The sequence below is a fragment of the Podarcis gaigeae genome, assembly GCF_964106915.1.
Source record: "Podarcis gaigeae genome assembly, chromosome: 2".
Classification (NCBI taxonomy): domain Eukaryota; kingdom Metazoa; phylum Chordata; class Lepidosauria; order Squamata; family Lacertidae; genus Podarcis; species Podarcis gaigeae.
In genome coordinates, this window is record NC_139679.1 from 109,047,416 (window position 1) to 109,074,569 (window position 27,154).

The following is a 27,154-nucleotide window of genomic DNA, read 5'->3' on the forward strand; positions in this document are numbered from 1 at the left end:
CTTTCTTTTTCTCTTTATCTTGCTTTATCCCCCAGAGGCCAGAAAAGAAAGAAAATGGAGGTGACCATCTTCTCTTGCGACCCAGAAATGCGTTCCTTTCTGTTCATTCTCACCATTTTCTTTGTTATTCCACCTATAAATAATGTGGACCCTGGTAAGACTCTCACTAGTACCTCTCATAGAAATTGTTCGTGGCTAAAGTGTCTTATTTTTCTCTGAAGGGAGATATCATCATCATCTACCAGCAGCCTAGATACCAGCTTCTCATACGTACCCAAAAGTACCGTGAAATTCTAAGTTGTTGTGGCATGCTTAGGTCCATCTAGCTCAGGAACCAGCTGTGGTCAAACCCAGGTCTCAGGGAAGATTATTAACATCACAACCATGCCATACATTTAGAGCAGTCTGATACCTTTTTATTTATTTCATAAACTATACCGATTGATTATAAGAAAAGAAAACCTCAAAGCGGTTTAAAGAAACAGTTGTTGTTGCTGGGTTTTTTATGCTTCTTTTGAATAGATTCCAGGAAGACTTTGAATTATCCCACTATTTCTGTTTGTTCTCAATTCAGCAACAGGCCTTGCCCCCCTTATTTCCATCGAAGGCTATCAGGACAGGGGGATCCGAATAGTTTGCCGATCCAGTGGTTGGTACCCAAAGCCTGAGATCCTATGGAGAGGTCCGAATGGGAGGCACTTCCCTTCACTGGGACAAAAAATTTCCATGGAGGGCAATGGGTTGTTTGAGGTGCAGAACGACATCATCCTAACAGGAAGTTCAAATCATAGCCTAACCTGTGTGGTCCGGAACAGCTTCCTCAACCAAGAAAAGGAATCAACTATTCATATAGCAGGTAAGCTGTCCAGAATTCTTGATAACGGTTCTGTATTTTGGGGCTGCTCTGTACAAATGATGCCTTCAAAATATAGTCTTTCCTTCAAAGAATTCTGGGAAATGTAGTTGGTTAAGGGTCAGGGCTAAACTACAGTAGCCAGAATTCTTTGAGAGAAAGGATGTACTTTGAATGTGCTTTGAAGGTATAAAGGTAAAGGTAAAGGGACCCCGACCATTAGGTCCAGTCGCAGATGACTCTGGGGTTGCAACACTTATCTCGCTTTATTGGCCGAGGGAGCCGGCGTACAGCTTCCGGGTCATGTGGCCAGCATGACTAAGCCACTTTTGGCAAACTAGAACAGTGCACGGAAACGCCGTTTACCTTCCCGCCAGAGCGGTACCTTTTTATCTACTTCCACTTTGGCGTGCTTTTGAACTGCTAGGTTGGCAGGAGCAGGGACCGAGCAACGGGAGCTCACCTCGTCGCGGGGATTTGAACCGCCGACCTTCTGATCGGCAAGTCCTAGGCTCTGTGGTTTAACCCACAGCGTTTTAAATTCTCAAGTGATGTGTAGTGAACGAGTGAGGGGAGAAGCCTGAAGTCAACCAACGTTGACACCAACGTATTCTAAAGAGAAGGAACTCAAGAAGAGAACCAGTGAGAACTTCTAGCAGGCTCACTTCCCAACTAGGTCATTAGAGACAGTGGCAGATTAAATTCGCTGTTGAAATGTGCACCAAGATGATTTCATAGGACTGTAGAATTGTAGAGTTGGAAGGGACCTTGATGGTCATCTAGTCCAGGGGTAGGCAATCTAAGGGGCCGGATGCGGCTCAATTGCCTTCTCAGTCCGGCCCACAGACGGTCCAGGAATCAGCATGTTTCTACATGAGTAGAATGTGTCCTTTTATTTAAAATGCATCTCTGGGTTATTTGTGGGGCATAGGAATTCGTTCAATTCCCCCCCCCCCCCAAATATAGTCTGGCCCACCACATGGTCTGAAGGACAGTGGACTGGCCCGCGGCTGAAAAAGGTTGCTGACCCCTGATCTAGTTCCCCATCCAGGTTGAAGCCATACTGGAACCTGCTGAGCGTTGCAAATGTGCTAGCAATTTTATTGCTGCACCCCTTTCTCAGCTCCATGTTACATTTTCATCAGTAGGGAGCGAGAGCGAGCGAGCGAGCGAGAGAGAGAGAGAGAGAGAGATGGGGAAGACACAGGGACCCCATTTTATTTATTGCCTTTCAGTCAGGTGATTCTCAAAGTGGCTTTCATAATAAACTACCCCTTCCCCTGCAAACTCACAGCAGTCCTTAAACCCCTGGCTGACGAAAGTTCTGGGACATATTGCTATTCAGTTCCAGACAGCATCACCCTTGCATATATATATGTACTGGGATGCCATGCTGGATGAAGCAAGTGTTATGTCTGAGTATATTTCAGCAAGGATAGGAAGAAGTGCTATATTATAATATGTTAGATTAAAATCACTTTTGATTCAGGATCTGGGCAATGGTGAGCTCCTACTGCGGCAGCAGGGACTCGTTTGAAGCTCCTCTCAGGATCAGGAATTTCCTGCAGAACAGGAGGCTTATTAAAAGTTCAGTGCTTGGAGGATAGGGAGGGCAAAATTCAGGGCCTCAAGTGTGCAGAACCAGCATGCAGCTCAGAAGGCTATAAAAACCCCTGCAGCGTGATCAGAAGGGGGAGAACGCAATAGCGGGGGGGAGGGAGAGGCGCTGCCAAATCTTTGGCATCTGTTTTTCTTTTATTTGATTCAGAAGCCAGGTTTATAACATCGTTGGTAATTTGCTTTGTTTTCAGATCACTTCTTCCCAAAGATCTCTCAGTGGATAGCTGGTTTGTGTGTCTCCCTCTTGGCTCTTCTCGGTTTCATTCTCCTCCTCCTTTACCTGTTTAATATAAACAGTGAGTACCTAGGAAGCTGCGTCATAAAGGTAAAGGTAAAGGGACCCCTGACCATTAGGTCCAGTCGTGACCGACTCTGGGGTTGCGGCGCTCATCTCGCTTTATTGGCCAAGGGAGCCGGCGTACAGCTTCCGGGTCATGTGGCCAGCATGACTAAGCTGCTTCTGGCGAACCAGAGCAGCACACAGAAACGCCGTTTACCTTCCCGCCGGAGCGGTACCTATTTATCTACTTGCACTTTGACATGCTTTCGAACTGCTAGGTTGGCAAGAGCAGGGACTGAACAACTGGAGCTCACCCCGTCACGGGGTTTCGAACCGCCGACTTTCTGATCGGCAAGTCCTAGGCTCTGTGGTTTACCCCACGGCGCCACCAGTGTGTAAATGGTGTCATTATGTGCTTTTGATACCAGGTGGCACTGTGTAGCATCTTCTAGCTCAGTCTGTAGGTCAGCAGACTCTTAACCTCAGGGTTGTGGGTGCAGGGGTTTGGACTATATCAGTGTTTCCCACATTTGGGTCTCCAGCTGTTTTTGGACTACAACTCCCACCATCCCTAGCTAGCAGGACCAGAATGAGAAGCTGTGGCTTTAACTCTTGGCCCCCACAGTGGGCCTAATCCAGATTGTGCATCCAGACTTACAATTTGTATTGCCAAAAAGAAGAGGTCCCATCTGCTTCAGTCTTGCTCTTAATTAATCATGATACTACAGGAAAATCGGCACACCTTATTCAGACCAGAAACAACGGGTGGCTAGATTGTACACTCAAATGTTTACAGCAGTTATAATTATTTCTTCTTTCCTTTCTCTTCTAGGAAAGCTTTCTGCAGAACTGAGTAAGTCATTCTGCCTCTTTTGAGAAGAAAAACACATTTAGGTCACAGTGCTGTGCAGAGACAGGCAGTCTTAAGTCCATTAATTTAAATAAACTTAACCATGCCTGAGAGTACAATTCTTGTTGTTTACTCAGACGCATATCCCACTGGTTTCACTTGGCTTTACTCCCCAGTAATTGTGCATAGAATTGCACTGACTCTGTATTGGACTGTGGTCTTAAAAAAAAGGGGGGGGGAGACTATTTTAGTAAAATTAGGTTGTTGTTTTTAAGTAGACGTGAAAGTTTGGTTCAGTTCAAGCCAATAGCAAAAACAGCTGAAACAACACATGCAGCTTGAGTGGGTAAAAATAATTGATTCAGAATTTCCACTGTAAAAGGTATTTCAAAAACCTTTCCCCAGTTTAGAATAAGGCTTGTTAGGTAGCAAAACTGCTAACTCTACACTAACAGTGGCGCCCACCCTGTGGAACGCCCTCCCACCAGATGTCAAAGAGAACAACAACTATCAAACTTTTAGAAGACATCTGAAGGCAGCCCTGCTTAGGGAAGCTTTTAATGTTTGATGTATTACTGTATTTTAATACAGTATTTGGTTGGAAGCTGCCCAGAGTGGCTGGGGAAGCCCAGCCAGATGGGCGGGGTATAAATAATAAATTATTATTATACCATTATTATTATTATTATTATTATTACAGGACACTGGGTGTTTTCTCTCCATGTTTCCAAGAACAGGTGAAATTCATCAAACTGAGGCATTCAGCCTCGGTTCCCTTTTTTAAAAAATGTTTGAATTATAGGAGGGGGCTCTCCCCATGCACATATTCAACATTGTTTTCCCAATAGAATCCTTGGAACTGTGGTTTGTTTAATGGTGCTGGGAATTGAAGCTCTTGAGGGAACTACAGTTCCCAGAACTGCCACAAAGCACAGACACTCTCTGTACAATGTCCAATGGCCTACTCTGAGGCAAAATAACCCAGGATAGTCTAGAAGGGCCCATATCATTTAATGGCACCAAAAACTATTCAGAACAGGCCTCAGAGGAGGTCAGCACACCAGAAGAGAACGCAGTCAGCACATCTCCCTCAGATGGTACCTTGTCTTGTGCCAGGCCTACATAGCTGTCAGCACTGAAATAGTATTGGTGTTTTTTATGCATAAAGCACCCAAAGATCAAGATTTTCCATATCAATGTTAATTTGTCATTGTGTGGTTGCTTTTAGGTTGGAGGAACTTGGTGATGCCAATCAAAAAAGGTAAACGGCTCTCCTGTTTTCGTATGCGTGTCACAATGCATTATTTCAGGCATGAAATCTGTTGCCACTCCCTTTTTCACATTAATTGAGGACGCAATAAAACTACCATGGTGCGGTTGAGTGGGGTGGGGAAGGAGAACCTGTGAGGTGAATATCTTTCGCGTGGTGAGATTTAGCACTCACCATGTGATGGGAATCTGGTGTTATCCATTCGGGTCACGTTTTTTAATAGTTACTTCAGAAGATTCTCAACGGTTACGGGAATCTTTGTTTGTTTATCAAGATTTATATACCACTTGATTTGTTTGTTTTTAAAGAACAAGAAAATCTCTAAGCGTTTTACAAACCTTGATATCCTCCACTGGTGCCACAGAATACCTGTTCTGCATCTGAAATAAATAGATATTTTAGTGTGGTGGCACCTGTTGATATCCCTGTACTCTTTTCGGCACCTGCCAAAAACATTTTTGCTTAGACAAGCCTACTCAGGTATTGGAATGCTGGTGTGTTTTTAGTTTGCTGCTGGTTTCAATTTTTTGAATGCTCAGATAAGTTTTGACTAAAGATTTTGTTGTTTCCTTCATTTCATCAACCCCTGAGGGAATTTTATTTTTATTTTTTTACAATCAAGCAGTGTATCAACCATATGAAATGAATGAACCAATTTAAGGAAACACTACTGCTGTGGAGAAATTTCAAATCTCTAGGGGGGAAAGGCGATTCTTCCACTTGACTGCCAGATAGTATTACCGGTGCATAAAGTTGATGTGTGAGCATCTACTCTTGGGTGTATTCTTTTAATTCAAACTTGCAGCAGTTTCTTCTTACAGAAAATCTTTATTATTTACACAAATTTACACTGGTCAAATCAGCGGCGTAGCGTGGGTTGCCAGCACCCGGGGCAAGTAATTTGCGCCCCCTAACCTGCCACCGCTGCCAGCTTCTTCTTGCTGCTGCCTGGGCTGGGCTATTTATGGTAAGGTAGCCACGGCGGCGGCGGGGGGTCCGTGTCAGGTGATCTGAGGTGAGTTGCCGCTGGCGCTGCCGCCCAAACGACGCTGCTTGCCCGGAGGAGGAGGAGGGCAGAGAGGCGAGGAAAATGCAACATGGCCCAGCAGCTGCAGCAGCAGCGGCGGCAGCGGGGCTGTGAGGAGGGGTTGCCTGGCGCGCCCTCCGCGGCTCTTGTTAAGTTGTGGGTTGACATAGCAGATGACACAGCGATTTCTCCAAGTAGCTCTTTATTTTGTAAGCTGGAGTAGAACTAACTGCAAACAGCTCAGCCAGCCTGCTTTTATAGGCAGCCGGCTGTCAACATTGTAGCAACAACAGCCCAGAGTTCCCGCCTAAAATAACTGACGTGGACCTGAGTGAAAACTATCTACAGACCTGAGTGAAAACTATATACAGTATCCCCCTGCTGGCCCAGGGTGAAACTTCACTACATAACAGCCCTGACGCATGGGGACCGCGGCGAGCGCTGAGAGCCTTCAGCCCAGACGCGCGCACAGCTCGTCGGTTCCGCGAGACATGGGGCTCTGCTACAGCCTGCGCCCGAGGCTCTCCGGCGACTCCAGAGGCGGCGAGCGCGCCCCCCTGATGTTGTGCCCGGTGCGGCCGGCCCCCCCTACGCTACGCCACTGGGTCAAATAAAACAACATAATTCCTTCTCCTCTATCCATCCGACTCTGAGATTCAATTGCTCGTTTTCAACTTTGTTCATTTACACACTGACTTTGACCTTTAATGACCACATGCCCTTAATAGAGGCTCCTGTTACGAGATTTTTCTGTTGCCTAAGCAACCTGTTCAAGACCAATTCTTTCTAGAATATTCCAATAAGTCAAGAAGGCAGCAGGCAGATAGCACGTGCCAGTGCAACTGGTTACGCTGGCCCTCAGCCGCAACACTGTCTGGTTAACACTGATATTGCCCTCCTTCCTTCCGTGACCTCTTTCCTTCTCATCTTCTCCACCCTGCAGCAAATGTAACCCTGGATCCGGACACAGCGAACAACGAGCTCATCCTGTCTGCGGACCGGAAGAACGTCATACAAGGCTTCACATGGCACAGCCTGCCTGACAGCCCCCTGAGATTCAGCCTCGAGCGCTGCGTTTTGGGAAGCGAGGGCTTTTGCTCAGGAAGACACTACTGGGAAGTGGAGGTGGGCGAAGAGGGGTACTGGGCCGTGGGGCTGGCAAGGGGTTCCGTGAAGAGGAAGGAGTGCCTCAGCCTTGACCCCAGCGAAGGGATCTGGGCCGTGGAGAAGTGCCGGGTCCAGTACCAAGCTCTTACCGTCCCCGAGACGCCCCTGTCTTTGCGGAAGAGACCCAGGAAACTTGGGATTTACTTGGACTACGAGAGGGGGCAAGTGGCGTTTCATGACGTCAACCACAAGACACCCATCTTCACTTTCCCCTCTGCTGCTTTCGACGGGGAGGTGGTCTTCCCTTTCCTGCAGGTCGGGGTGGGATGCTGGCTTCGACTGTGCCCCTGAGACCTTCCTTGTGTGATGTTTAATGGGCAAGCAAGGCATGACACAGCGGACTTGGAAGGCACCTCAAAAGTCATCTCTGCTTATGCACTGCAGATGGGATGTGTGCATCTATTGCTTTATGTTTTCCTGCGCTTTTAAATATTTTGTGGGAAGCAGCCTAGAGCAGGGGTAGGCAAACTAAGGCCTGGGGGCCGGATGCAGCCCAATTGCCTTCTCAATCCGGCCTGTGGACGGTCCCGGAATCAGCATGTTTTTACCTGAGTAGATTATGTCCTTTTATTTAAAATGCATCTCTGGGTTATTTGTGGGGCATAGGAATTCGTTCATTCCCCCCCCACCCAAAAAAAATATAGCCTGGCCCACCACATGGTCTGAGGGACGGTGGACCGGCCCACTGCTGACAAAGGTTGCTGACCCCTGGCTTAGAGTGTCTGGGGCAACCCAGCCAGGTGGGAGTCATATAAGTTAAATCACCACCATCATCAAATTTCAGCAGGAAAAGCATGGGCAGCTGGCGAACTGCTATCCCTTCGCAGAGGAGCAAATGGACAGGACGAAGGTTACAAGGCGTCCTTGAGCATGAAACAAACAGGCAATCAAAACCAGAGGATGACCCTCGCTCTGTGATGCCACCATCAGCAGCTAGTTTGACAGCTAACAGCGGCAATATCAGAGGAAGCGTTAACCACGGAAGCGTTGCTCTGATTATATGCCACTGCCTTCAAATGTGATAGCCAAGGAAGAATATTTGTGGGTCGGCCTCCCCTTGAATTGCATGCAGGTAAAAGCATTCAAGAGCACCTTTGGTGTTTACCAATTCAAATCTCCTCCACTGACTGGATTCACTATGTGTGGGTAGTTTTCATTTTTAAGCAATTTGTCCAACCGTCCTCCAAACACAAGACGTACTGAGAGTCATAAGAGGACTGGAGTAATGAGACGGCGGACAGTGATACTGTAGCATTCTTGATTTGCCTAAAGTAATTATGTCCAAGATTTTAGTGAAAAGTGTGTTGTTATTCTTGAATATTTGTTTAAATGAACATAAATAAAAGCCTCTTCAGTGCTAAGGTGAGATCTGCATGGTTCCGCATTCCATTAATTATGGTGCTGTGGGTTAAACCGCAGAGCCTAGGACTTGCAGATCAGAAGGTTGGTGGTTCAAATCCCCACAACAGGGTGAGCTCCCGTTGCTCGGTCCCTGCTCCTGCCAACCTAGCAGTTCAAAAGCACATCAAAGTGCAAGTAGATAAATAGGAACCGCTCTGGCGGGAAGGTAAATGGCGTTTCTGTGCGCTGCTCTGGTTCACCAGAAACGGCTTTAGTCATGCTGGCCACATGACACGGAAGCTGTATGCCGGCTCCCTCAGCCAATAAAGCGAGATGAGTGCCGCAACCCGAGAGTCGTCTGCGACTGGACCTAATGGTCAGGGGTCCCTTTACCTTTACGCCTACATTGGAAGAATCTAACCATGGGCACACCCACACTGCTGCTTTCCCCTGGGAAAACCCGCTGTTTGCCACCAAATTGCAGCAAACATCCATCAGGTTTCCTCTGAATTGGCATTTGTGAGTTATAGACTGAACCACTCAAGGAAAGAGAAAACGGCAAGTGTTTTAAATGGGGCATGAACTGAAACAGCCTCCAAATGAAAAGGAGCCGATTGCAGAAGCTTGCAGAATGGCTTTTTAAGTTGACCAATATTGTATTTATAGAGTAAAGGATGGCAACATATTTAAGGAGATGTCAGCATTTATTAAGTTTTGGCAAACAGGTACAGGGTAGAGCAAATAATTCTGACAACCCAGTACCTAAACGTTTCCTGTCACCTGTGCTTTTTCATTCCAGCATTCTATATAAAAAGTAAAAGTAAAAAAGATTTCTTAAAATACTTACGCAAATTTGGATAAACTTTTACTCTACTTTTCTTTAAAAAGTCTGCAATTTTAAAAAAAATATTTTCCCAGAATGTAAAAATTTGCAAGGTACGTTAACAAGGCATCCTAAACAGATCTCAATTGAAAACCAAGGTGATCTCCTGTATCCCTGTATTTACCATGTTAAAATTACAAAGCACCACTTTTCTTATAAATTTTCATCGTCTTTCTTGATTTCAGCTTAGCTTGGATAAATTGAGTGCACTCAGCTGTTAACTACTGGCTTGCTCTTGCAATACTGCTTTCATTTGGGTACAAATATCCAAATGCAAAATACCTGTACATAAATCCTCATATCGATTTTGTACCTACACACATACACACTTTCAATCCCCCTTTTTCACAGCAATATGTCCACAAGCTGGATCTTGATTCTTGCCTGATCACATTTCCGTGTATTTCTGAGAGGCTGCAGTATAAAAGATGTACCACTTGCATCTGATATGAGGGGTACAAATGTTGTACTTTGGAATCTGTATCCAAATGAGAGGAAATATAGCCGGGAGAGACAAAGATATTGCTAAAACATACTAGAAGCTATATCTACGAAGTAGTTTTAAATGGTATATGCATTTGGGTCTCCTACATTCTGTAAGCCTAGGCTCCAGTATCCATTCAGAATATATAGTAACCTGATAAGGGAATTAAGGCAAGTCAAAAGCAGCTGTTGTATTAACCGTGTTGAAGCTCAGTATTGTGTGTTACAGCCAGAGAGAGTTATGTTGACACTAGAAGGGCCAAAGACCCAAGTCCAACAGAAGAACAGATATAATTTAACACAGGCGGAGCACAGTGTTCATGTCCCCAACTCGGAAGAAAGGAAATATTTTTGACACAAATTTGACACTAAAGAGAACAAGGCGCTTGTTTTCTTCCGCATCAAAAAACCCCACCGTTCCTCCTTCATAGTCCAAACGGATTTGAATCTTTTGGGGGTGTTTACTTGGGTTCAGAATGGTTGGGGGCGACGTTAAGGTTTTGTACTGACCGTTGTTAAAACCCACAGCCATGATTCCCTCCTCAGGGACAATATTCAGGTGTCCTTTCCTCTTCACAGATTCTTTGGCTACACCCACAGCCCAGAAAGTTCCTTTGCTCACATCCACTGTCCAATGATGCTTCCCTGAGGTGAATCCTTGACAGCCAAGCACGCAGCGGGTGGGGTCAAATCGTCCGGTGCTGTAGGGAAGCTCCTGGCGGACAGATCCCCATGCGACAGCTTTCTGACCATCAAACACAACAAATCGAGGGTGAGCCGTCATGGGGTCCAGTGTCACGTTCTCTGTAATTAATAAATAATAATAATAATAATAATAATAATAATAATAATAATTTATTTATATCCCGCCCATCTGGCTGGGCTTCCCCAGCCACTCTGGGTGGCTTCCAAAAAAATATTAAAATACTGTAATACATCAAACATTAAAAGCTTCCCTAAACAGGGCTGCCTTCAGATGTCTTCTAAAAGTCTGGTAGTTGTTGTTCTCTCTGACATCTGGTGGGATGGCATTCCACGGGGAGGGCGCCACTACCAAGAAGGCCCTCTGCCTGGTTCCCTGTAACCTCGCTTCTCGCAGTGAGGGAACCACCAGAAGACCCTCGGTGCTGGACCTCAGTGTCCGGGTAGAATGATGGGGATGGAGATGCTCCTTCAGATGCAAGAGATCGAATGCAACCGTCAGGCATGGAGCCAAGCTCCACAAACCTTTCCCAAAGACCAATGTATAAAACAAGTAACTGTTCATCTGCTGCAGATCGTTGTTTCTGAAGGCGGCCTATTTATTGAGCATTCCTCCTGATCGGAGACTCGCGCATCAGTCTCAGCTAGCATGGCTGGGAACGAGGAGAGTTGTAGTCCAACAATATGTCAAAAACCACAGGTTGCCTCTTTTCTTTTTTTAAATACAAAAAGGCATGAATCCATCTTTACTGTGAGATATCCAGAATCTGTGGGGACTTACCATTTACCCACTTTTGTTCATCCAAAGTCTCTAGAGGAAGAAAAGGAGGATAAGCATATGCAAACTTCTATGATTTGTTAATGTGTTATATTTAGCAACAGATGAACTTTGTATATTAATACACCATTAATTCACATGCCCCATTCTAAAGCCTTAGGAGTATTATCACTTTGGAAATCTACAGCTACCCAATTGCACTTCTAATTTCTCTCAGCTTTGTAGGCATCAAGCCTTGGAGCACACATTTACAGCAATGATACCATTATTAATTATTAATATTATTATTATTAGATAGCAAGTAAACTATCAAGCTCACAATATTGTAGCCCTATGGATCCAGGCCATCATGCATTAAGATCCTTGAAATCAAAGGGACAAGTTAGTCATCACAATCCAATCCCAACAATTTCAACCACTAAAGAATAACTATGTTATTCTGAATCCTGGATAAAGAGCTAAATAAGAACAACAGTAAAATTTCCACCCCAGCAATCAGCTTCAGAAACCCATTGAGTACCTCTGAATTTCCTCAGTTTGCCCTGCAGTGAAGCACTCTCTTTGGAGAATTCCTGAAGCATTGTACTGAGCTCCGAAGAATCAGGTGGAGTAGGAAACTGAAATTTGCCCCTCTTGCACCTAGAGGTTTGACAAACAGGAAACCGCATGAAAAGAAATATTTATTCACTTGCAGCTTCTCAGAACATCAGGCGCAGAATGCATCTACATAGTGTAAACAGCTGGCCAAGCTGACGGAAGGTAAACTACAACCTTGGCCAATGGATTTGTAACTTTGGGGGTGGGGTTGGGGGTGCGCTAGGGGTGCATGCTAGTGAAAATTCTGCTCTAGGTAGAAGGGGAAGGATGCAAGAAGCATCCCAGTGGATCAGACCAACGGCCTATGTAGTCCAAGCCGAAAGATGGAAAGTGAGCGAGATCCCAAGTAAGGAAGGTTGGCAACTTAAGATGATAGAATTTGTGGAAGCAGCACGTTTAATTTATAGAATAAGAGAGCAAGAAGAATCTTTATTCAAAGAGAATCCCCCCTTGAATATTTAGAAAACAACTGTACAATTGAAAACGCTGGTAGTACAGTGGTGACCCACAAGACGAACGCCTCGCAAGACGAAAAACCCGCTAGACGAAAGGGTTTTCCGTTTTGGAGGCGCTTCGCAAAACGAATTTCCCTATGGGCTTGCTTCGCAAGAAGAAAGCCCATAAGGAAATCTCCGGGGACCTCTTTTAAATGCTAGCGGTGGGGAGCAAAGCCTTTCCCCCCCTCCGGCCTTCAGAAGAGGTCCAGGAAGGCCGGCGGGGGCCGAAAGGCTTTGCTCCCCACCGCCAGCATTTTAAAAGCAGTCCGGGATAGCAGGGAAGCGCTTCCCGCTATCCCGGATGGCTTTTGAAGGCAGGCGGGGGGAGCAAAGACTTTTGCCACCCGCCCGCCTTCAGAAGAGGTCCTGGACCTTCCCGGGAGAGCGGAGAAACGCAGCCTTCGCTGCCGCCCGCCAGCATTTTAAGATCGCCCCGGGACAGCGGAGAAGTCTCCGCTCTCCCGGGAAGGCAGGCGGGGGGGAAGCAAAGACTTTGGCCCCCCCCCCGCCGGCCTTCAGAAGAGGTCGGGGGACAGACTGTCCCCGGACCTGGTCTGAAGGCGGTTTCCAAAGGAACGCATTGATTGATTTTCAATGCATTCCTATGGGAAACCGTGCTTCGCAAGACGAAAAACTCGCAAGACGAAAAGACTTGCGGAACGAATTAATTTCGTCTTGCGAGGCACCACTGTATTTAGATAAATTCAACAGCACGGTAAATATCTGGAGGATGCAAAATGGAGAAACGATTAGAATACTGCAAAGTTTATGAATGTTAAAATAATGTTGGATTTGGAAATAATAAGGCATTAGTGATATAGCTTAAAAAAGTACGCAAAATGCAACAGAAAAGGAGGAAAGATTAAAGTGATATTATGTCGAAAGTAAACGATATTATAAAAGTGTTTAAGTATGAGGTGAAAAGATTGGTGACATAGTAGAATGAACTTAATAATTAGAAACGAGATCTGAAAGAGGGTAAGGATTTGCTGTATCTGATTGGGTAAAGAGGAACACAAAAAAGGGAGGTGTGAGGAAGTCAAGAAAGGAACTTAATTAAGTATGATCGAAAAAGTTGGGGTTTTTATGTTTTTGTATTTGGTTGGGTGGAATTTTTCTTTACTGTATTCTATATTCTAGGGTTTTGATCTGTTTTATGTCTATTTTTTATTATGTTTTACTTCTTTTTACATTCTTTCTACTTTTGTGGTGGCTATATTTTTTTTTGTAAAAACGTAATAAACATATTTAAAAAAAATAAAAAATGGAGAAACAATTAGATTGGTTATAGTAAAATATACAGGAACGATAGGTAAGTAAAATGAACCATGAAAAGCGAAGGAGGTTAAGTCCATTGTTTCATGGCATGATGTAAAACGTTTATTTTGAGATGTACAAACTGGGGGGGGGGGGAATGTTGTATATATAAAAAAGGCAGCATTCCCTCCTAAGCAGATGATTTGGAGAAGGCTGACACCAGCACAACCACGCTCTCCCACTCAGACATACTGCTTTTGATCTTGGCATGCGTGCAGAACATTACTAGAATTGCCTTCTGCGAAGGGAGGTGAAATGGCAACAGGAAGAACGGCCTCATACCTGCTGAAGATACTTCCAATATCCTAGCGAGAAAAAAGAGGAGACAAGACAGAGAGGTTAGGTTGCCCAGTCCAACACCCGTCATATTTGGAATTAATTTCTACAGGGGTTCATCTTATATCCTGCTTTCCTTACATCATAAAACTAGAAACGGCATTCGTAGGTTTCCCTGGTGGCCCCTGATCCAGGCACTGACCAGGCCTAGACATGCCCAGCCGTCAAAAGGTTGCTGCATCAAATACCTACTATTTTCCCAGCTCATTTTGCTTTCAACCCTCAAAGCATTCGTTTCAGTTTGGCAGCATTAACAAACCAATTCATTTAGTCTCTTTGTGGAGGCATAGAACAATACCTACTGCCTTGCGGGATATCTCTGGGAGAAGAGAAACCTAAGGAGTAAATCAGGGGTCAGCAAGGTTTACCTTGCCTGGACCAGTTCACTCCAGCGGAGATCCCTCCCTTGGCCAGATTGCACTTGCACGTGAGCCTGCGATTTCTCCACTGACGCAATTTCCGGCACCGTGGAAGTGAGTCCCCGTGCTGTGCCAGTTTAGCGCAGGGCGCAGGGACTCACGGAGCGGGAGGCTCGGTTCAGGGGTGGCTCATGGGCCGGTTAAACAACCCCCGTAGGCCGCTTGTGGCCCATGGGCCTTAGGTTGCCTACCCCTGGAGTAAAACCTACACAAATTGGAGTGGAGTCCCTAAGGCACCTTGTATGCCTCCTTCTGGCAACTCCTGCAGCCAAGCAGGTGCCAAACGTATTGCTCTGCTTTTCTTTCAACCGTGAGGCCGAGAGTGGGGGAATCTTGTCGTCTGGGCAACCCAGGACCTTCATACACACTGCCCAGTTTGACTTCACCCCCAGAGCCAGTGTGGTGTAGTGGTTAAGAGTAGTGGACTCGTAATCTGGTGAACCGGGTTCGATTCCCCGCTCCTCCACATGCAGCTGGTGGGTGACCTTGGGCTAGTCACACTTCTCTGAAGTCTCTCAGCCTCACTCACCTCACAGAGTGTTTGTTGTGAGGGAGGAAGGGAGAATGTTAGCCGCTTTGAGACTCCTCCAGGTAGTGACAAAGCGGGATATCAAATCCAAACTCCTCCTCCGAGACGCACTCTGTTGTCTCTCGAGACAGATGGATGCCAACAAACAACACAGCACAGGCTAAGATCTTGCTCTGCTGAGGGGGAGGAAGGCCCTGCTTTGGCCACACAACACCAGCAGAAACTCAGGTCGTCTTTTCCCCCAGGCTCGAAATACTGGGCTTCCAGAGATCGGGAAAGGTGTTAACCCTGCAACAATGCACCACTGCAGGAATGCGGTGAGAGGGGTGAGAAGGCCAAATGAGGAGGAGGATGCAACCAAATGGGAAATAACTAGGAACAAGAGAGCCAGTGTGGTGTAGTGCTTAAGAGTGGTAGTCTCGTAATCTGGTGAACTGGGTTCGCTATCCCGCTCCTCCACATGCAGCTGACCTTGGGCTAGTCACATTTCTCTGAAGTCTCTCAGCCTCACTCACCTCACAGAGTGTTTGTTGCGGGGGAGGGAGGGAAAGGAGAATGCTAGCTGCTTTGAGACTCCTTCGGGTAGTGATAAAGCGGGATATCAAATCCAAACCCTTCTTCCAAACAAAGCTGCCCTGTACCATATCAGGCCATTGGTCCATCTAGCTCAGTATTGTCTACTCTGACTGGCAGCAGCTCTCCGAGATTTCAGGCAAAGCTTCCCCTCCAGCACAGCCCTACCTAGAGATGACGGGGGCTGAACCCGAGACTTTCTTCTGCATGTGCTATCACTGCGCTACGGCCCTTAAATAATGGCATTTATTGATTTACACAGCATTACCTGCATCAGCCCACCTGGCGGCTCCTGACCCTTCTGCTCCAGCTCGTCAATTAGAGTGCTGATATGGGAAATCTCCTTGGAAAATTTAGCTGCATGCTCTTCCTTCTTCTTCTCAATCTCTATCTCCAGCTTCTGCAGCTGGGTTAACAGGAGCTGCTCTTCTTTCTCTAGAAACTGGCGGAGCTGCTGACATTCCAACACAAGCTTCTGCCTCTCGGCTTCAGTTTCTGCCTGATTGGGACAGGTGCAAACGGGCGGGGGGGACGACACTGGTTTATTTATTTGTAATATTTCTTACCCACCCATAGGAAAGCACCTTGACACATGAAAACACTATTTCGTGTGTTCCAAAGATAAAGGTAAAGGGACCCCTGACCATTAGCCCCAGTCATGGCCGACTCTGGGGTTGCGGCGCTCATCTCGCTTTATTGGCTGAGGGAGCCAGCGTACAGCTTCCGGGTCATGTGGCCAGCATGACTAAGCCGCTTCTGGCGAACCAGAGCAGCGCACGGCAACGCCGTTTACCTTCCCGCCGGAGTGGTACCTATTTATCTACTTGCACTTTGATGTGCTTTCGAACTGCTAGGTTGGCAGGAGCAGGGACCAAACAATGGGAGCTCACCACGTTGCGGGGATTCGAACCACCGACCTTCTGATCGGCAAGTCCTAGGCTCTGTGGTTTAACCCACAGCAAATGTCTCTGCGAGAGGCACGGGTGCCCTTTGGCCCGCCAGAAGTTGCTGAACTACAACTCCCAACATCCCTGGCCGCTGGTTGATAGAAAGTGTAGCTCAGCAACATCTACAGGGCTAAAAGCTCCCTCCACCTGCTTTGTAATGTCAAAATCCAGCTATTCCCCAGGCTGCTTCCATTGCATATAATGCAAAAAGGTGTTGCACCGAGTTGTTGTAGATGTGTGTTGCCATGTCTTCTTCTGCAGAAAGAGTAGCTGGCCTTGGACTGGTGTTGTGAAACACCAGCTGAAATTGAAACTCAGCAACAGATTATAATTAGATGCTCTTGTAAAATCGCTACTTTCAGAATCCAGCTGTCAAGAGCTAGTTCACAGGTGCACAAAGCAAGCTCATAACACTGTGAGGGGCAATAGGTGTCAACTTAATGCACCAGGTGGAAAGGTGTTTTTTTATACAACACAGAACCACATTGGAACATATAACTCTAATGTTTGAGGTTAAAGTTTAACTCAGGGTCTTCCCAAACTTGGGTCTCCAGCTGTTTCTGGACTACAATCCCCATCATCCCTGATCACTGGTCCTGCTGCCTAGGGATGATGGGAGTTGTAGCCCCAAAACAGCTGGAGACCCAAGTTTGGAAAACCCCCATTTAGCTGAAATTTGGAAGATGCTCAGTCATGTGACAAAGGTACTGGAAGTTTTGCTCATCTTTCAGTGTCAGTAAGTTTTGGATTATGGAATGTCTGAACATGATGAGCTGGTTATATGGATGTCACGATAAGAAGAATCGTAAGCCAATGTATTAATGTTAGGACTGCTTCGTCAAAGCAAATTGAGAATCGGCATTATCCAGATGAAATGTACATGTCTCCAACTATGCATATTACGAAAGTATAGGGAATGTTATTTAGTGAGCATGAACAAGTTTTAACATAGTTAAAATTTGTGCGGATGTTTAGAAACCATAACATAGTATAGGCTCTGAGACTAATTTATGGGACAGTGACATATTATCAGACAAGGTTCTCAGGCACTATATAAATATGCTCTGAAGTTCAAGAAAATCAGCTTCCTACCATCAGCAGCTCGCTTGCCTGCACCCAGGGCTGGATTTAGGTTTGATGAGGCCCTAAGCTACTGAAGATAATGGAGCCCTTTTTATATCCAGCTGTCCTTTGTCAACAACAAATTGTCCTGTTTTTTGTGTTGAATATATGCTATATGGTAATTTGTGGACCTAATAGGTATCTAAAGCCATTTGCACATAACAAAATATGTATTTTATCAAAGTAATTGTTATATTTTGGAAACGTACATCAAGATTTTTTTTCTTTAATTTTTTTCTGGGGCCCCAAGAAAGTGGGGCCCTGAGCTACAGCTTGTTTAGCTTATATATAAATCCGGCATGGCCTGCACCTATGCTGGCAGCACCCTGCAAGACCTGGAAAGACCTGGGAACTTAGAAAGAAGCTCTCCTGTTTTGAATTACCGAAATCTTAAGAATCTAGACTTTGTAACAAGAAAAGTTTTAAGTACTATTATTCTTCACCTTATGTCTTGTGAGAGTATATATATGCGTGTATTATTAAAAGTAGCATTAATAATAATAATAGTATTATTTGTACCCCACTCATCTGGCTGGGTTTCCTCAGCCACTCTGGGCGGCTTCCAGCACATACAAAAACATAAAATGTCAAACTCAAAAGATTCGCTCCTGTATACAAATTGATTACCGTATTTTTCGCACCATAGGACGCACTTTTTCCCCTCCAAAAATGAAGGGGAAATGTGTGTGCGTCCTATGGTGCAAATGCAGGCTTTCGCTGAAGCTGGAGAGCGAGAGGGGTCGGTGCGCACCGACCCCTCTCGCTCTCCAGGCTTCAGGAGAGCCCCACCGCCAGCCCCACAAGCTCGGGGGACAGCGGGGAGGCGGAACGCCGCCATCCCGCTGTCCCCCGACTTGGTTAGAAGGCTGGCGGGGGGAGAAGCCTGCTCCTCCCCGTCGCCAGCCCTGCAAACTCGGGGGACAGCGGGAGAGGCGCAGCGCGCCCTTCCTGCTGCCCCCCGACTTGGCTGGAAGGCTGGCGGGGGGTGGAACCTGCTCCTCCCCGTCGCCAGCCCCGCAAACTCGGGAGAAAGCGGGAGAGGCGCAGCGCGCCCTCCCGCTGTCTCCCGACATGGTTTGAAGGCTGGCGGAGGGCTTCCTCCTCCCCCAGCCCCGCAAGCTCCCAAAGCGATGCCGAAGCTGCGCGCAGCTTCGGCATGGCTCTGGGTCCCGTTCTGGAGGAGGGGGAAGCTCGGGCTTCCCCCGCCCCAGCCCCGCGTCTCCAGCCAGGAGACGGTCGCGGGGGGCTGCTTTAGCCCCGCGCGCGCTCTCCCGGCTGGAGAGGTGACGTGCACCTATGGAGGCTCCTGCCATAGGCGCGCGTCACCTCTCCAGCCGGGAGAGCACGCACGGGGCTAAAGCAGCGCCCCGTGACCCTCTCCCGGCTGGAGAGGTGACGCGCGCCTATGGCCGCTGCTCCCTGACCTGCTCTTTGGGGCTGGTGGTGGGCTTCCTGCCCCAAAGAGCAGGTCGAAAGGAACCTGAAGCCTGGAGAGCGAGAGGGGTCGGTGCGCACCGACCCCTCTCGCTCTCCAGGCTTCCAAGGTAGCCGCCTGAACGCACCTTAAACAGCACCTTGTTTTAGAGCGGGAAAACAAAAGGGGGAAAATTCTCCCACTCTCTGCGCAGCGCTTCCTGCTGCTTCGCTGAAGGGGCGCTGGGCAGAGAGCAGAAGAATTTTTTCCCCTTGTTCTCCCCCCTCTAAAACAAGGTGCGTCCTATTGTCCGGTGCGTCCTATGGTGCGAAAAATACGGTAATTGCTGTTATACAAAAGCTGAACTGAACCTACATCAATTCTAGGTGTACACTTTACTGAAGTAGATCCAAACAGATACAGGTGATAAACTGATAGTCCTGGGCTTCTAAAAACTGGCACTCTACATGGATAACACACACAGAGCTGAAATTCCCAACACACAGAAATGTAGAAACGCCATATACAAATTAAAAACCAAGTGAAGATGTAATGGTGTTGCTAACTCCTAACTTCCGATTGTGGTTGCACTTACCAGCAGATCCTGGCTTGGCTTCTCTGCATCTAATTTAAATGATAAAATCTTCTCTCTCTCTTCTTTCAGAGTTTGCAAGCAGTGATGTATTTTCTCCTAAGACAGACGTTAATAACACATTTTTTGAGCCATTCACCATGTCCTCCTCAAATAAGCAGCTACACATGCAAGAGAGAATTATTTAAGCTCAGCACTGTAACAACATCTGAATACCATCAGATTGCAAATTTGCATCTGTGCTGTATAACTAATCTAAAACTGCTCCTCCGGCATATTTCACACACAATCTTCAAATAAGACTGATTATCTTCCAGCCTCTACCCACTCGCTGAGATACACAGATGCTGTTCATTTTTCTGTATTTGTGGTGCTCAAGCACCAGCCAGGTTTTAAAGTTTCCTTCTTCATCTGAATTCCCATTAATCAGAAACTGAAAAAGCTTGCAGTAGCCAAGAGATAAGCAGTGCCTCCACTTTGTATGACAGATTACACCAACCCTTCATTTATCTCTTTGCATTTATAGCCCTCATTTTGCCACCCTTGAGGCATCCTAAATAAAACAATTGTAGCAGGTTTCTAGAAGACATCTGTTGCTATGTCTATTGCTCCCAAGAGAACCCAAATAAAGGGTGACCTATAAATACTGGTAAAGAAAAGAAAAATCTGGCCAAGAGAAGGACAAAATAAAACAACAATACTGTCTGAAAAGAGAACGGAAATGCACCCTTTCTTTTCCTAATGCATTGATTGTGCTTGTTGCTTTGGTGGCAATATTTTGCGAGAGACACCCAGGGATAAGGACACATCAAGGAATTATGGAGGTTTGTTGAAACAAACTTAGTTGGTCTCGAAGGCGCTACTGGACAATTTTTAATTTTTTTTTAATATGTTGAAATCAAGTTTGGCTCTTCGAGTCTAGCCTATACAGTGGTATCTTGGGTTACAGACGCTTCAAGTTACAGACTCCGCTAACCCAGAAGTAGTACCTCGGGTTAAGAACTTTGCTTCAGGAGAACAGAAATCGCAGGACGGAAGCGGGAGGCCCCATTAGCTAAAGTGGTGCTTCAGGTTAAGAACAGTTTCAGGTTAAGAACGGACCTCCGGAACAAATTAAGTTCTTAACCCGAGGTACCACTGTATCAGGAATGGGAAAATCTGTGGGCCGCTAGAATAATAGAATTGTAGAGTTGGCAGAAACCCTGAGAATCATCTAGTCAAATCTCCTGCAATGCAGGAATATGCAGCTGTCCCATATGGGCAGGCATAGGCAATCTCCGGCCCTCCAGATGTTTGGGACTACCATTCCCATCATCCCTAGCTAACAGCTATGATGGGAATTGTAGTCCCAAACATCTGGAGGGCCAGAGTTTGCCTATGCCTGCATATGGGGATCAAACCTGAGACCTTGGTGTAATCAGCACTGTGCTCTAATCAACTGTAGCTCCCTTAGAATCACAGAATTGGATGGGACCTCAAGGGTGGTCCAGTCCAACCCTTTGCAATGCAGGAATCTCAGCTAAGGCACCCATGACAGATGGCCATCCAACCTCTGCTTGAAAACCACCATCATCCCTGGCCACTGGATGATGGGAGTTGCAGTTCAAGCACACCTGGAAAGTCACAGGGTCCTGTCTCCACAATCCCAGGCCTATAGGTCTTTAATGACAGCCTCTCTGTCATTAAAGGCAAAAATTAAGAAGCTGCACCAAGAAAGTGACGATTTGGGAGGGGCTTGTTCAGGGAGTTGCAAAGCTTAATCCCCTTGATTTAATACAGGCATGGCCAAACTCGGCCCTCCAGCTGTTTTGGGACTACAACTCCCATCATCCCTAGCTAACAGGACCAGTGGTCAGGGATGATGGGAATTGTAATCCCAAAACAGCTGGAGGGCCAAGTTTGGCCACGCCTAATTTAACACAACCTTGGGTCCCCAGCTGTTGCTAGACTATAATTTCCATCATCCCCAGCTAGCAGGACCAGTGGTCAGGGATGATGGGATTTGTAGTCCAACAACGGTTGGGGACCCGAGTTTGACTGTTTAACATTAGCCGTTTGCAGGAGTGCTATCTTACTGAAGTACGTCGCACCTTCCAAAGAGACAGGCGGCAGATGACCCCAAATTTCCCAAAGATCTTATAGCTTAAAATAAGACAGTGAGGAAACAAGAGATGCAGAATGGATGGAGAAAGGTAAGAAGGCCTCTGTTCTTTGCAGACAGAGGATCCAGACAGCAGGTTAAGGGGGAAGAACCCTGCAGAGACCCTGGAGCGCTACTGTCAGACTGGGCAGGTAATATAGTGCTAGACAAACTAACCTGGCAATAAGTTGTTTCATATGTACCAATACATGAATCCTGGTTGCTTTCCAGTTCTTCTAAGATGTCCCCACCCCCAAGAACCCCCACTGATTTGGAGTTTGTTCCCGACGAAAGAAGAATGGAGGATGAAACTGATGGACTATACAGAATTAGATAAATTAACAGGAAGGATTCGAAACCTGCGGGATCAGAGATTCTTCGAGGACGGGAGTAAATATATGAACTATTTGAAAAGTAATTGTGATGAACAGATCACGCTAGTAGGACTGCAAGAAGTTTTGTAAGGTGGATTATTTGAAATATTACAAGAAAGACTATGAAAAGAATTATTAGTTAAGGACAACTAAATGCAATATAGAAATTAAGAAATGCAGAATAAGTGATAAAGAACGGAAAATCATCAGAGGTGTTAACGGAAGTCTAAAATATTGTAGAATCCTAGAATCATAGAGTTGGAAGAGACCACAAGGGCCATTGAGTCCAACCCCCTGCCAAGCAGGAAACACCATCAGAGCACTCCTGACATATGGTTGTCAAGCCTCTGCTTAAAGACCTCCAAAGAAGGAGACTCCACCACACTCCTTGGCAGCAAATTCCACTGTCAAACAGCTCTTACTGTCAGGAAGTTCTTTCTAATGTTTAGGTGGAATCTTCTTTCTTGTAGTTTGGAACCATTGCTCCGTGTCCGCTTCTCTGGAGCAGCAGAAAACAACCTTTCTCCCTCCTCTATGTGACATCCTTTTATATATTTGAACATGGCTATCATATCACCTTGTATAAGATGAGAAGATACGTTGTATGACTGTTGGAACTGATAGTTAAAAAATCAATAAAAACGTATTAAAAATAAGATTTGGAGTTTGTTCCATTGTTTCTTTTTTAAAAAAAATAAGAGTTTATTAAAGCTGTTTCTTAATACAATAAAGTAAAACAAACTACTGTACAGCGAAACTGAAAGTGAAAGTAGAATCCTCTTCCTGTTTGGCAGTGGAACAGACTTCCATGAGAAGTGGTGGGCTCTCCTTCCTTGGAGGTTTTAAAGCAGAGGTTGGATGGCCATCTGTCATGAATGCTTCAGCTGAGATCCCTGCGTTGCAGGGGGTTGGACTAGATGACCCTTGGGGTCCCTTCCAACTTCAAAATTGCACGATGCTATGAAAAGTAGCTCTTTCCCTTTGTCTCACACAGAAAGTGCTGACACTCCCAGCTCTCACCTGGCGAGGTCTTCCCTTCCCTGCCCCTTCGTGTGTGTGCAATCCTTAGACCCCCCAATAACGGCTTCCCTTCCCTTCCTGTGCTCTCGGCTGTTAACTGACCCTCCCCTCAAGAATCAAACCTCATTGTTTTTAGCAATTACGAAAAACATGATTGAAAATCTCTTCCCCACCCCCCCACCCCCAAATACGAGCCCCTCTCGGCCACTCACGTTACCTGGTAAACCTGAGCGGCCTCCTCTATAGGAATCACGCTGTGATATTTATGCAGCTTGGACCGGTCACAAACCACGCAGATGGACGTTTGATCGTATTCGCAGAAGAGCTTCAGCGGCTCCTGGTGTTTCTTGCAGAGCGCCTGTTCTCCCGACTCCTTGGCTCGCCGCTTGCTGAACTGCATGGCCAGCTCAACGATATTCCACAGGTGCCTGTTTGGCCGCAGGTTCTGCCAAGGGAAGGGTTTTCTGCATTGCGGACAGGAGAACACGTTGGCAATGGAGCCTTCACAGCACTGGGCAATGCAGTCCCGGCAGAAGTTGTGGCCGCAGTCGATGACCATCATCGGGTTCTGGTAATAATCCAGGCAGATGGAACAGGTGGCTTCATCCTGGAGGCTTTTCTCTGGGTTCGGCGCAGCCATTGGCGTCTTCTAGCTGCAACGCAGAGGAACAAAGTTTAGTTTTGCTTACAGAGAGGGGCGTGTCTCCTTTTTGCAATCAGGAAGTGGTGGCCTCACGGGGAACTAGATTGCAAGGGAGGGAGTGATGGAGTGTTTGAAGGTGGTTTTAACTATTAGAGGGACAAACATATGTTCGGAATAGTTTCCCCGAAACAATATTTGTTTGGGGAAGCCTATCCTGACATGCAGAATGTTGACATGTGCTTTAATCTGGTTTTTTACTTACTGTTGATTTAATTTTTTAAAAAATGCTTTAAATAATTGCTTTTACATATTTTTACTGCTTATTTCATTACGTTATTCTTTTTGTAAGCCGCTTACAAGTTTTATTACAGTAAATAATTGTAAAATAAATGCAGAATCTCACTGCATTCAACAGGTTGGCCATACTGATGAAGGACCCGCTATTAAAGATTTATTCAAGAAACCTGTACAGGGTTGCAGCCCAATGTCTCCTATCATACTGTATGCTGTTTAAAGATGAAGGATGGGTGTTTATGCAAGGGGGGGGGGGAGTTTCTACAGAGTTCATACAACATCTGCATAAAAACATACAACAAATTGTTATGCAACATCAGCATAGAACTGTTGGCACACCTCCCTTTAATCCAAATTTAACTTTTATGGAGGAAATCTGATGTTGCTTAAAACATTGCTGCCAAGAATGCAGGTGCAATATCTGAATATTCTCATTTGCAATGCAAAGCCACCATCCGAAAGTACCCAAAGTCATTAATACTAAAGCCATCTGCACACGGCTAAAGGCAGATTATAAATGTGTCAGAACTGCCTCTAAGGCCTCATCCACACTGAGCAGTTTTCCTCTTGTCCGGCTCCTTTCCCAGGGAACCATCCCCCAGCAAGCTTGAATTACCATTTGAGCACTAAAGAATGATTTTCCCGGGCTTATGGGGTGGGGGTGGGGTAGAAGAGGATGGATGACTCCTAAATCTCCTGGCAGGGATGCTTTCATAAAAAAGTTGGTTCCTTTTCCTCATTTGTTCCAAACTACTGGGCTGATGAAGTTATTGCCAAGGGCTGAGCCTGCTTTAATAACTTTGACTCTTGTCTTGCAAAAGCAGCATTTACACAAAGCAAAAACTACAAAAATGCCTAAAGCCCGATCAGATAACATTATTATTCATTCGGTTTATTTGTGGCCCAATACAATATGTTTCTAGGTGTACACCCCATGCATTTAAAGAACACACAGTGCCTATTTATTTTCCCTAAAAGAATGGTGGGAAATGTAGTTTCAGAAATTGTAGTTCTGTGAGGAGTAAACTACAGTTCCCATGATTCTATTTTTTTGGGGGGGGATATACTTTAAATGCATGGTGCATTTGCAGCCTATAGTTTTCCTACAGGGCTACTGCTTCAGTGGAGGAAAAAGCCACACAATGTGTACCACTATGGCAAGCCTCTCTCTCCCCAAAAGTTAATTGTTTTATTAGTTTTTAGTACTTTTTGACCCCACCTTCCTCCAAGGGGCACAAGGTGACAAAACATGCTTCCTCCCTCCCTCCCTCCATTTTAACCTCACAACAACCCTGCGAGGTAGGTGAGGCTGAAAGACTGTGATGCCTCCAAACAATTTTAAATGCCCATTCTTTCATGTCACCTTTTCTCTGCACTAAAAAGCCCCGAACGTTGCAGCTTTTCCTTGTTAGGGGAGTCGCTCCTCCATCCCTTTGATCTTTTCCGAACCTTTCCTCAGCGCTCTAACCACTATACAACACTGCCACCACAATGTTTAAATTGGAAAAGCAAAACCTCTTAAGCAGACCACGCTTCGGACCTCCCGGGGTTTCTCCCGTGGCTTTTCAGCTGTCCCATCTCCACCCACGTCGCCTGCAGCTCTCTCTCTCCACCCGCCCACCTACCTCGCTCTGCTCCCCTCTTGCTCTCGCCTGCTAAAATGCAGCGTCCGACCCCCGGGAATCATCAGCCAACCTGCAAGGCAAAAGCCCGACCCGGCCTGGCCTAAGGAGAGAGCCCAGCAGCGGCCTAACTCCGCCCCGCACAGCGCTCCCAATCTCTGCCGGCTGCGTCAGCTCTCCTATAAGGCACCCATCTGGATTATAACAAACCAACAGAAAAAGGGAGCGGGGCGTTTAAAAAACTGGAAATAAGGAAATGAGTTGGGTTTGCTGCCATAGGCAGCTCCCAGAGGTTGTCTCTTCCAGCTACCCCCAGGTGGTTTCCTTAAGGGAGAAGAAAGCAAACAGCTGTTTTCTGATTATTATTATTTTTAAATCGGTGTTGCTTGCAGCAATTTTATGCCCACTGCTTTGCAAGGTTCTCCTGAAATAATTTAAAGAAATAAATGTGTGTAAGAGGCGTGGGGGGGTGTTTGGGTGCATTTTACCACACCCTGGATATACAATGCTGGCAAATACTTTTCCTGCCTGCCTGGAAACACTTAAAGGCTTGAGAAGGGTGCGGAATGAATTGTAGTGCCCTGGGGGCTCTGGGTATTTAGCAAAAAAAGAAAAAGACCATGCCAGAGTCCGGAAGGGGGAGCTTCACAATTGCAGCAGGTCTGGTTTCCCCCAGGTCCTAGTGCGACACTAACCACTATACCACACTGCTTCTCAATCTTCTTCTCAAGGAAATGGAGGAATCCTCTTGATTTTGTCAGTGGCGTAGCGTGTGGGGTGCATGGGGGGTCGGCCGCACCGGGCGCAACATCTGGGGGTTAGGGTTAGGGGGCGCAAATCCACAGGTTAGGGGGCGCAAATTACTTGCCTTGCCCCGGGTGCTGACAACCCACGCTACGCCACTGGATTTTGTTAAAGCCAAACCACCACTGCATTTCGGATTTGCACCGCAATCCCAAAACACAGTTGCAGAGAGAAGACTCGCACGAACCGGATGCTTAGAAACAGCTCTGCAGAAACTTGCACACCCATTCAACATGCTGGCTCCAGAGCGCATTTAGAAAGCCTTTTCAAGGTTAGCACACGTGCTTGTTTCTAAAACTTATTAATTTAAGTGTGTTATGGATTATGGCGATTATAAAATTGTAAAACTCAGTAAAACTTTAAAAAAATAAAAGTGTTTACCATCACGAAAGAATGGCCAGGCTGCCCAGGTCATGCAATCAGTGACCATTATTAGGTATCCTGGGAGACAGGATTTCTGCTGTAGATGGCCTCCTTCTGTAATGTATATATGATGTTTTGGGGTGGTGGTCTTGGGCTACGGGGTGGCCAATTTCAAAAGTTATTGTTCAGGGTTCTCCCTGTTGGGAGGGACCCTGTTGCAACAGTTCCTTAAATAAAGATCAGGTTTACTAGCCGCTTTGCTTCTCAAAATACTGTTATTTTTCTCCTGCCGAGAAA

General features: G+C 46.2%; 2 protein-coding genes and 1 long non-coding RNA gene across 7 annotated transcripts; 2 read left to right on the forward strand and 1 right to left on the reverse strand.

Annotated features, from left to right (window-relative positions):
* Positions 1-9,451, forward strand: LOC310837852 (butyrophilin subfamily 1 member A1-like). 2 transcript variants are annotated; one of them, XM_083725037.1, is made up of 6 exons: positions 1-154; positions 575-856; positions 2,665-2,769; positions 3,586-3,606; positions 4,832-4,864; positions 6,844-9,451. In XM_083725037.1, the coding sequence occupies exons 1-6, from the start codon at positions 55-57 to the stop codon at positions 7,356-7,358; spliced, it is 1,056 nt and encodes a 351-aa protein (XP_083581163.1). In that variant the 5' UTR covers positions 1-54; the 3' UTR covers positions 7,359-9,451. The 2 variants fall into 2 exon arrangements, with proteins under 2 accessions (XP_083581163.1, XP_083581164.1); XM_083725038.1 differs by having other exon boundaries at positions 122-154; positions 523-856.
* Positions 9,094-26,442, reverse strand: LOC310837701 (zinc finger protein RFP-like). Of its 4 annotated transcripts, none has more exons than XM_083724701.1 (8): positions 25,764-26,442; positions 23,349-23,784; positions 19,601-19,696; positions 15,791-16,021; positions 13,948-13,970; positions 11,775-11,893; positions 11,258-11,287; positions 9,094-10,578 (listed from the first exon to the last, which is right to left on the reverse strand). In XM_083724701.1, exons 2-8 carry the CDS (start codon positions 23,769-23,771, stop codon positions 10,070-10,072), a joined length of 1,431 nt encoding a protein of 476 aa, XP_083580827.1. In that variant the 5' UTR covers positions 23,772-23,784; positions 25,764-26,442; the 3' UTR covers positions 9,094-10,069. The 4 variants fall into 4 exon arrangements, with proteins under 4 accessions (XP_083580827.1, XP_083580824.1, XP_083580825.1 ...); XM_083724698.1 differs by having other exon boundaries at positions 25,694-26,442; XM_083724699.1 differs by lacking the exon at positions 25,764-26,442 and adding an exon at positions 25,584-25,678.
* Positions 11,900-13,753, forward strand: LOC310838309. Its single transcript, XR_014560914.1, has 3 exons — positions 11,900-12,351; positions 13,047-13,112; positions 13,640-13,753. It is a non-coding gene; the product is annotated as an uncharacterized lncRNA (long non-coding RNA).
* Positions 26,443-27,154: the final 712 nt, after the last annotated feature.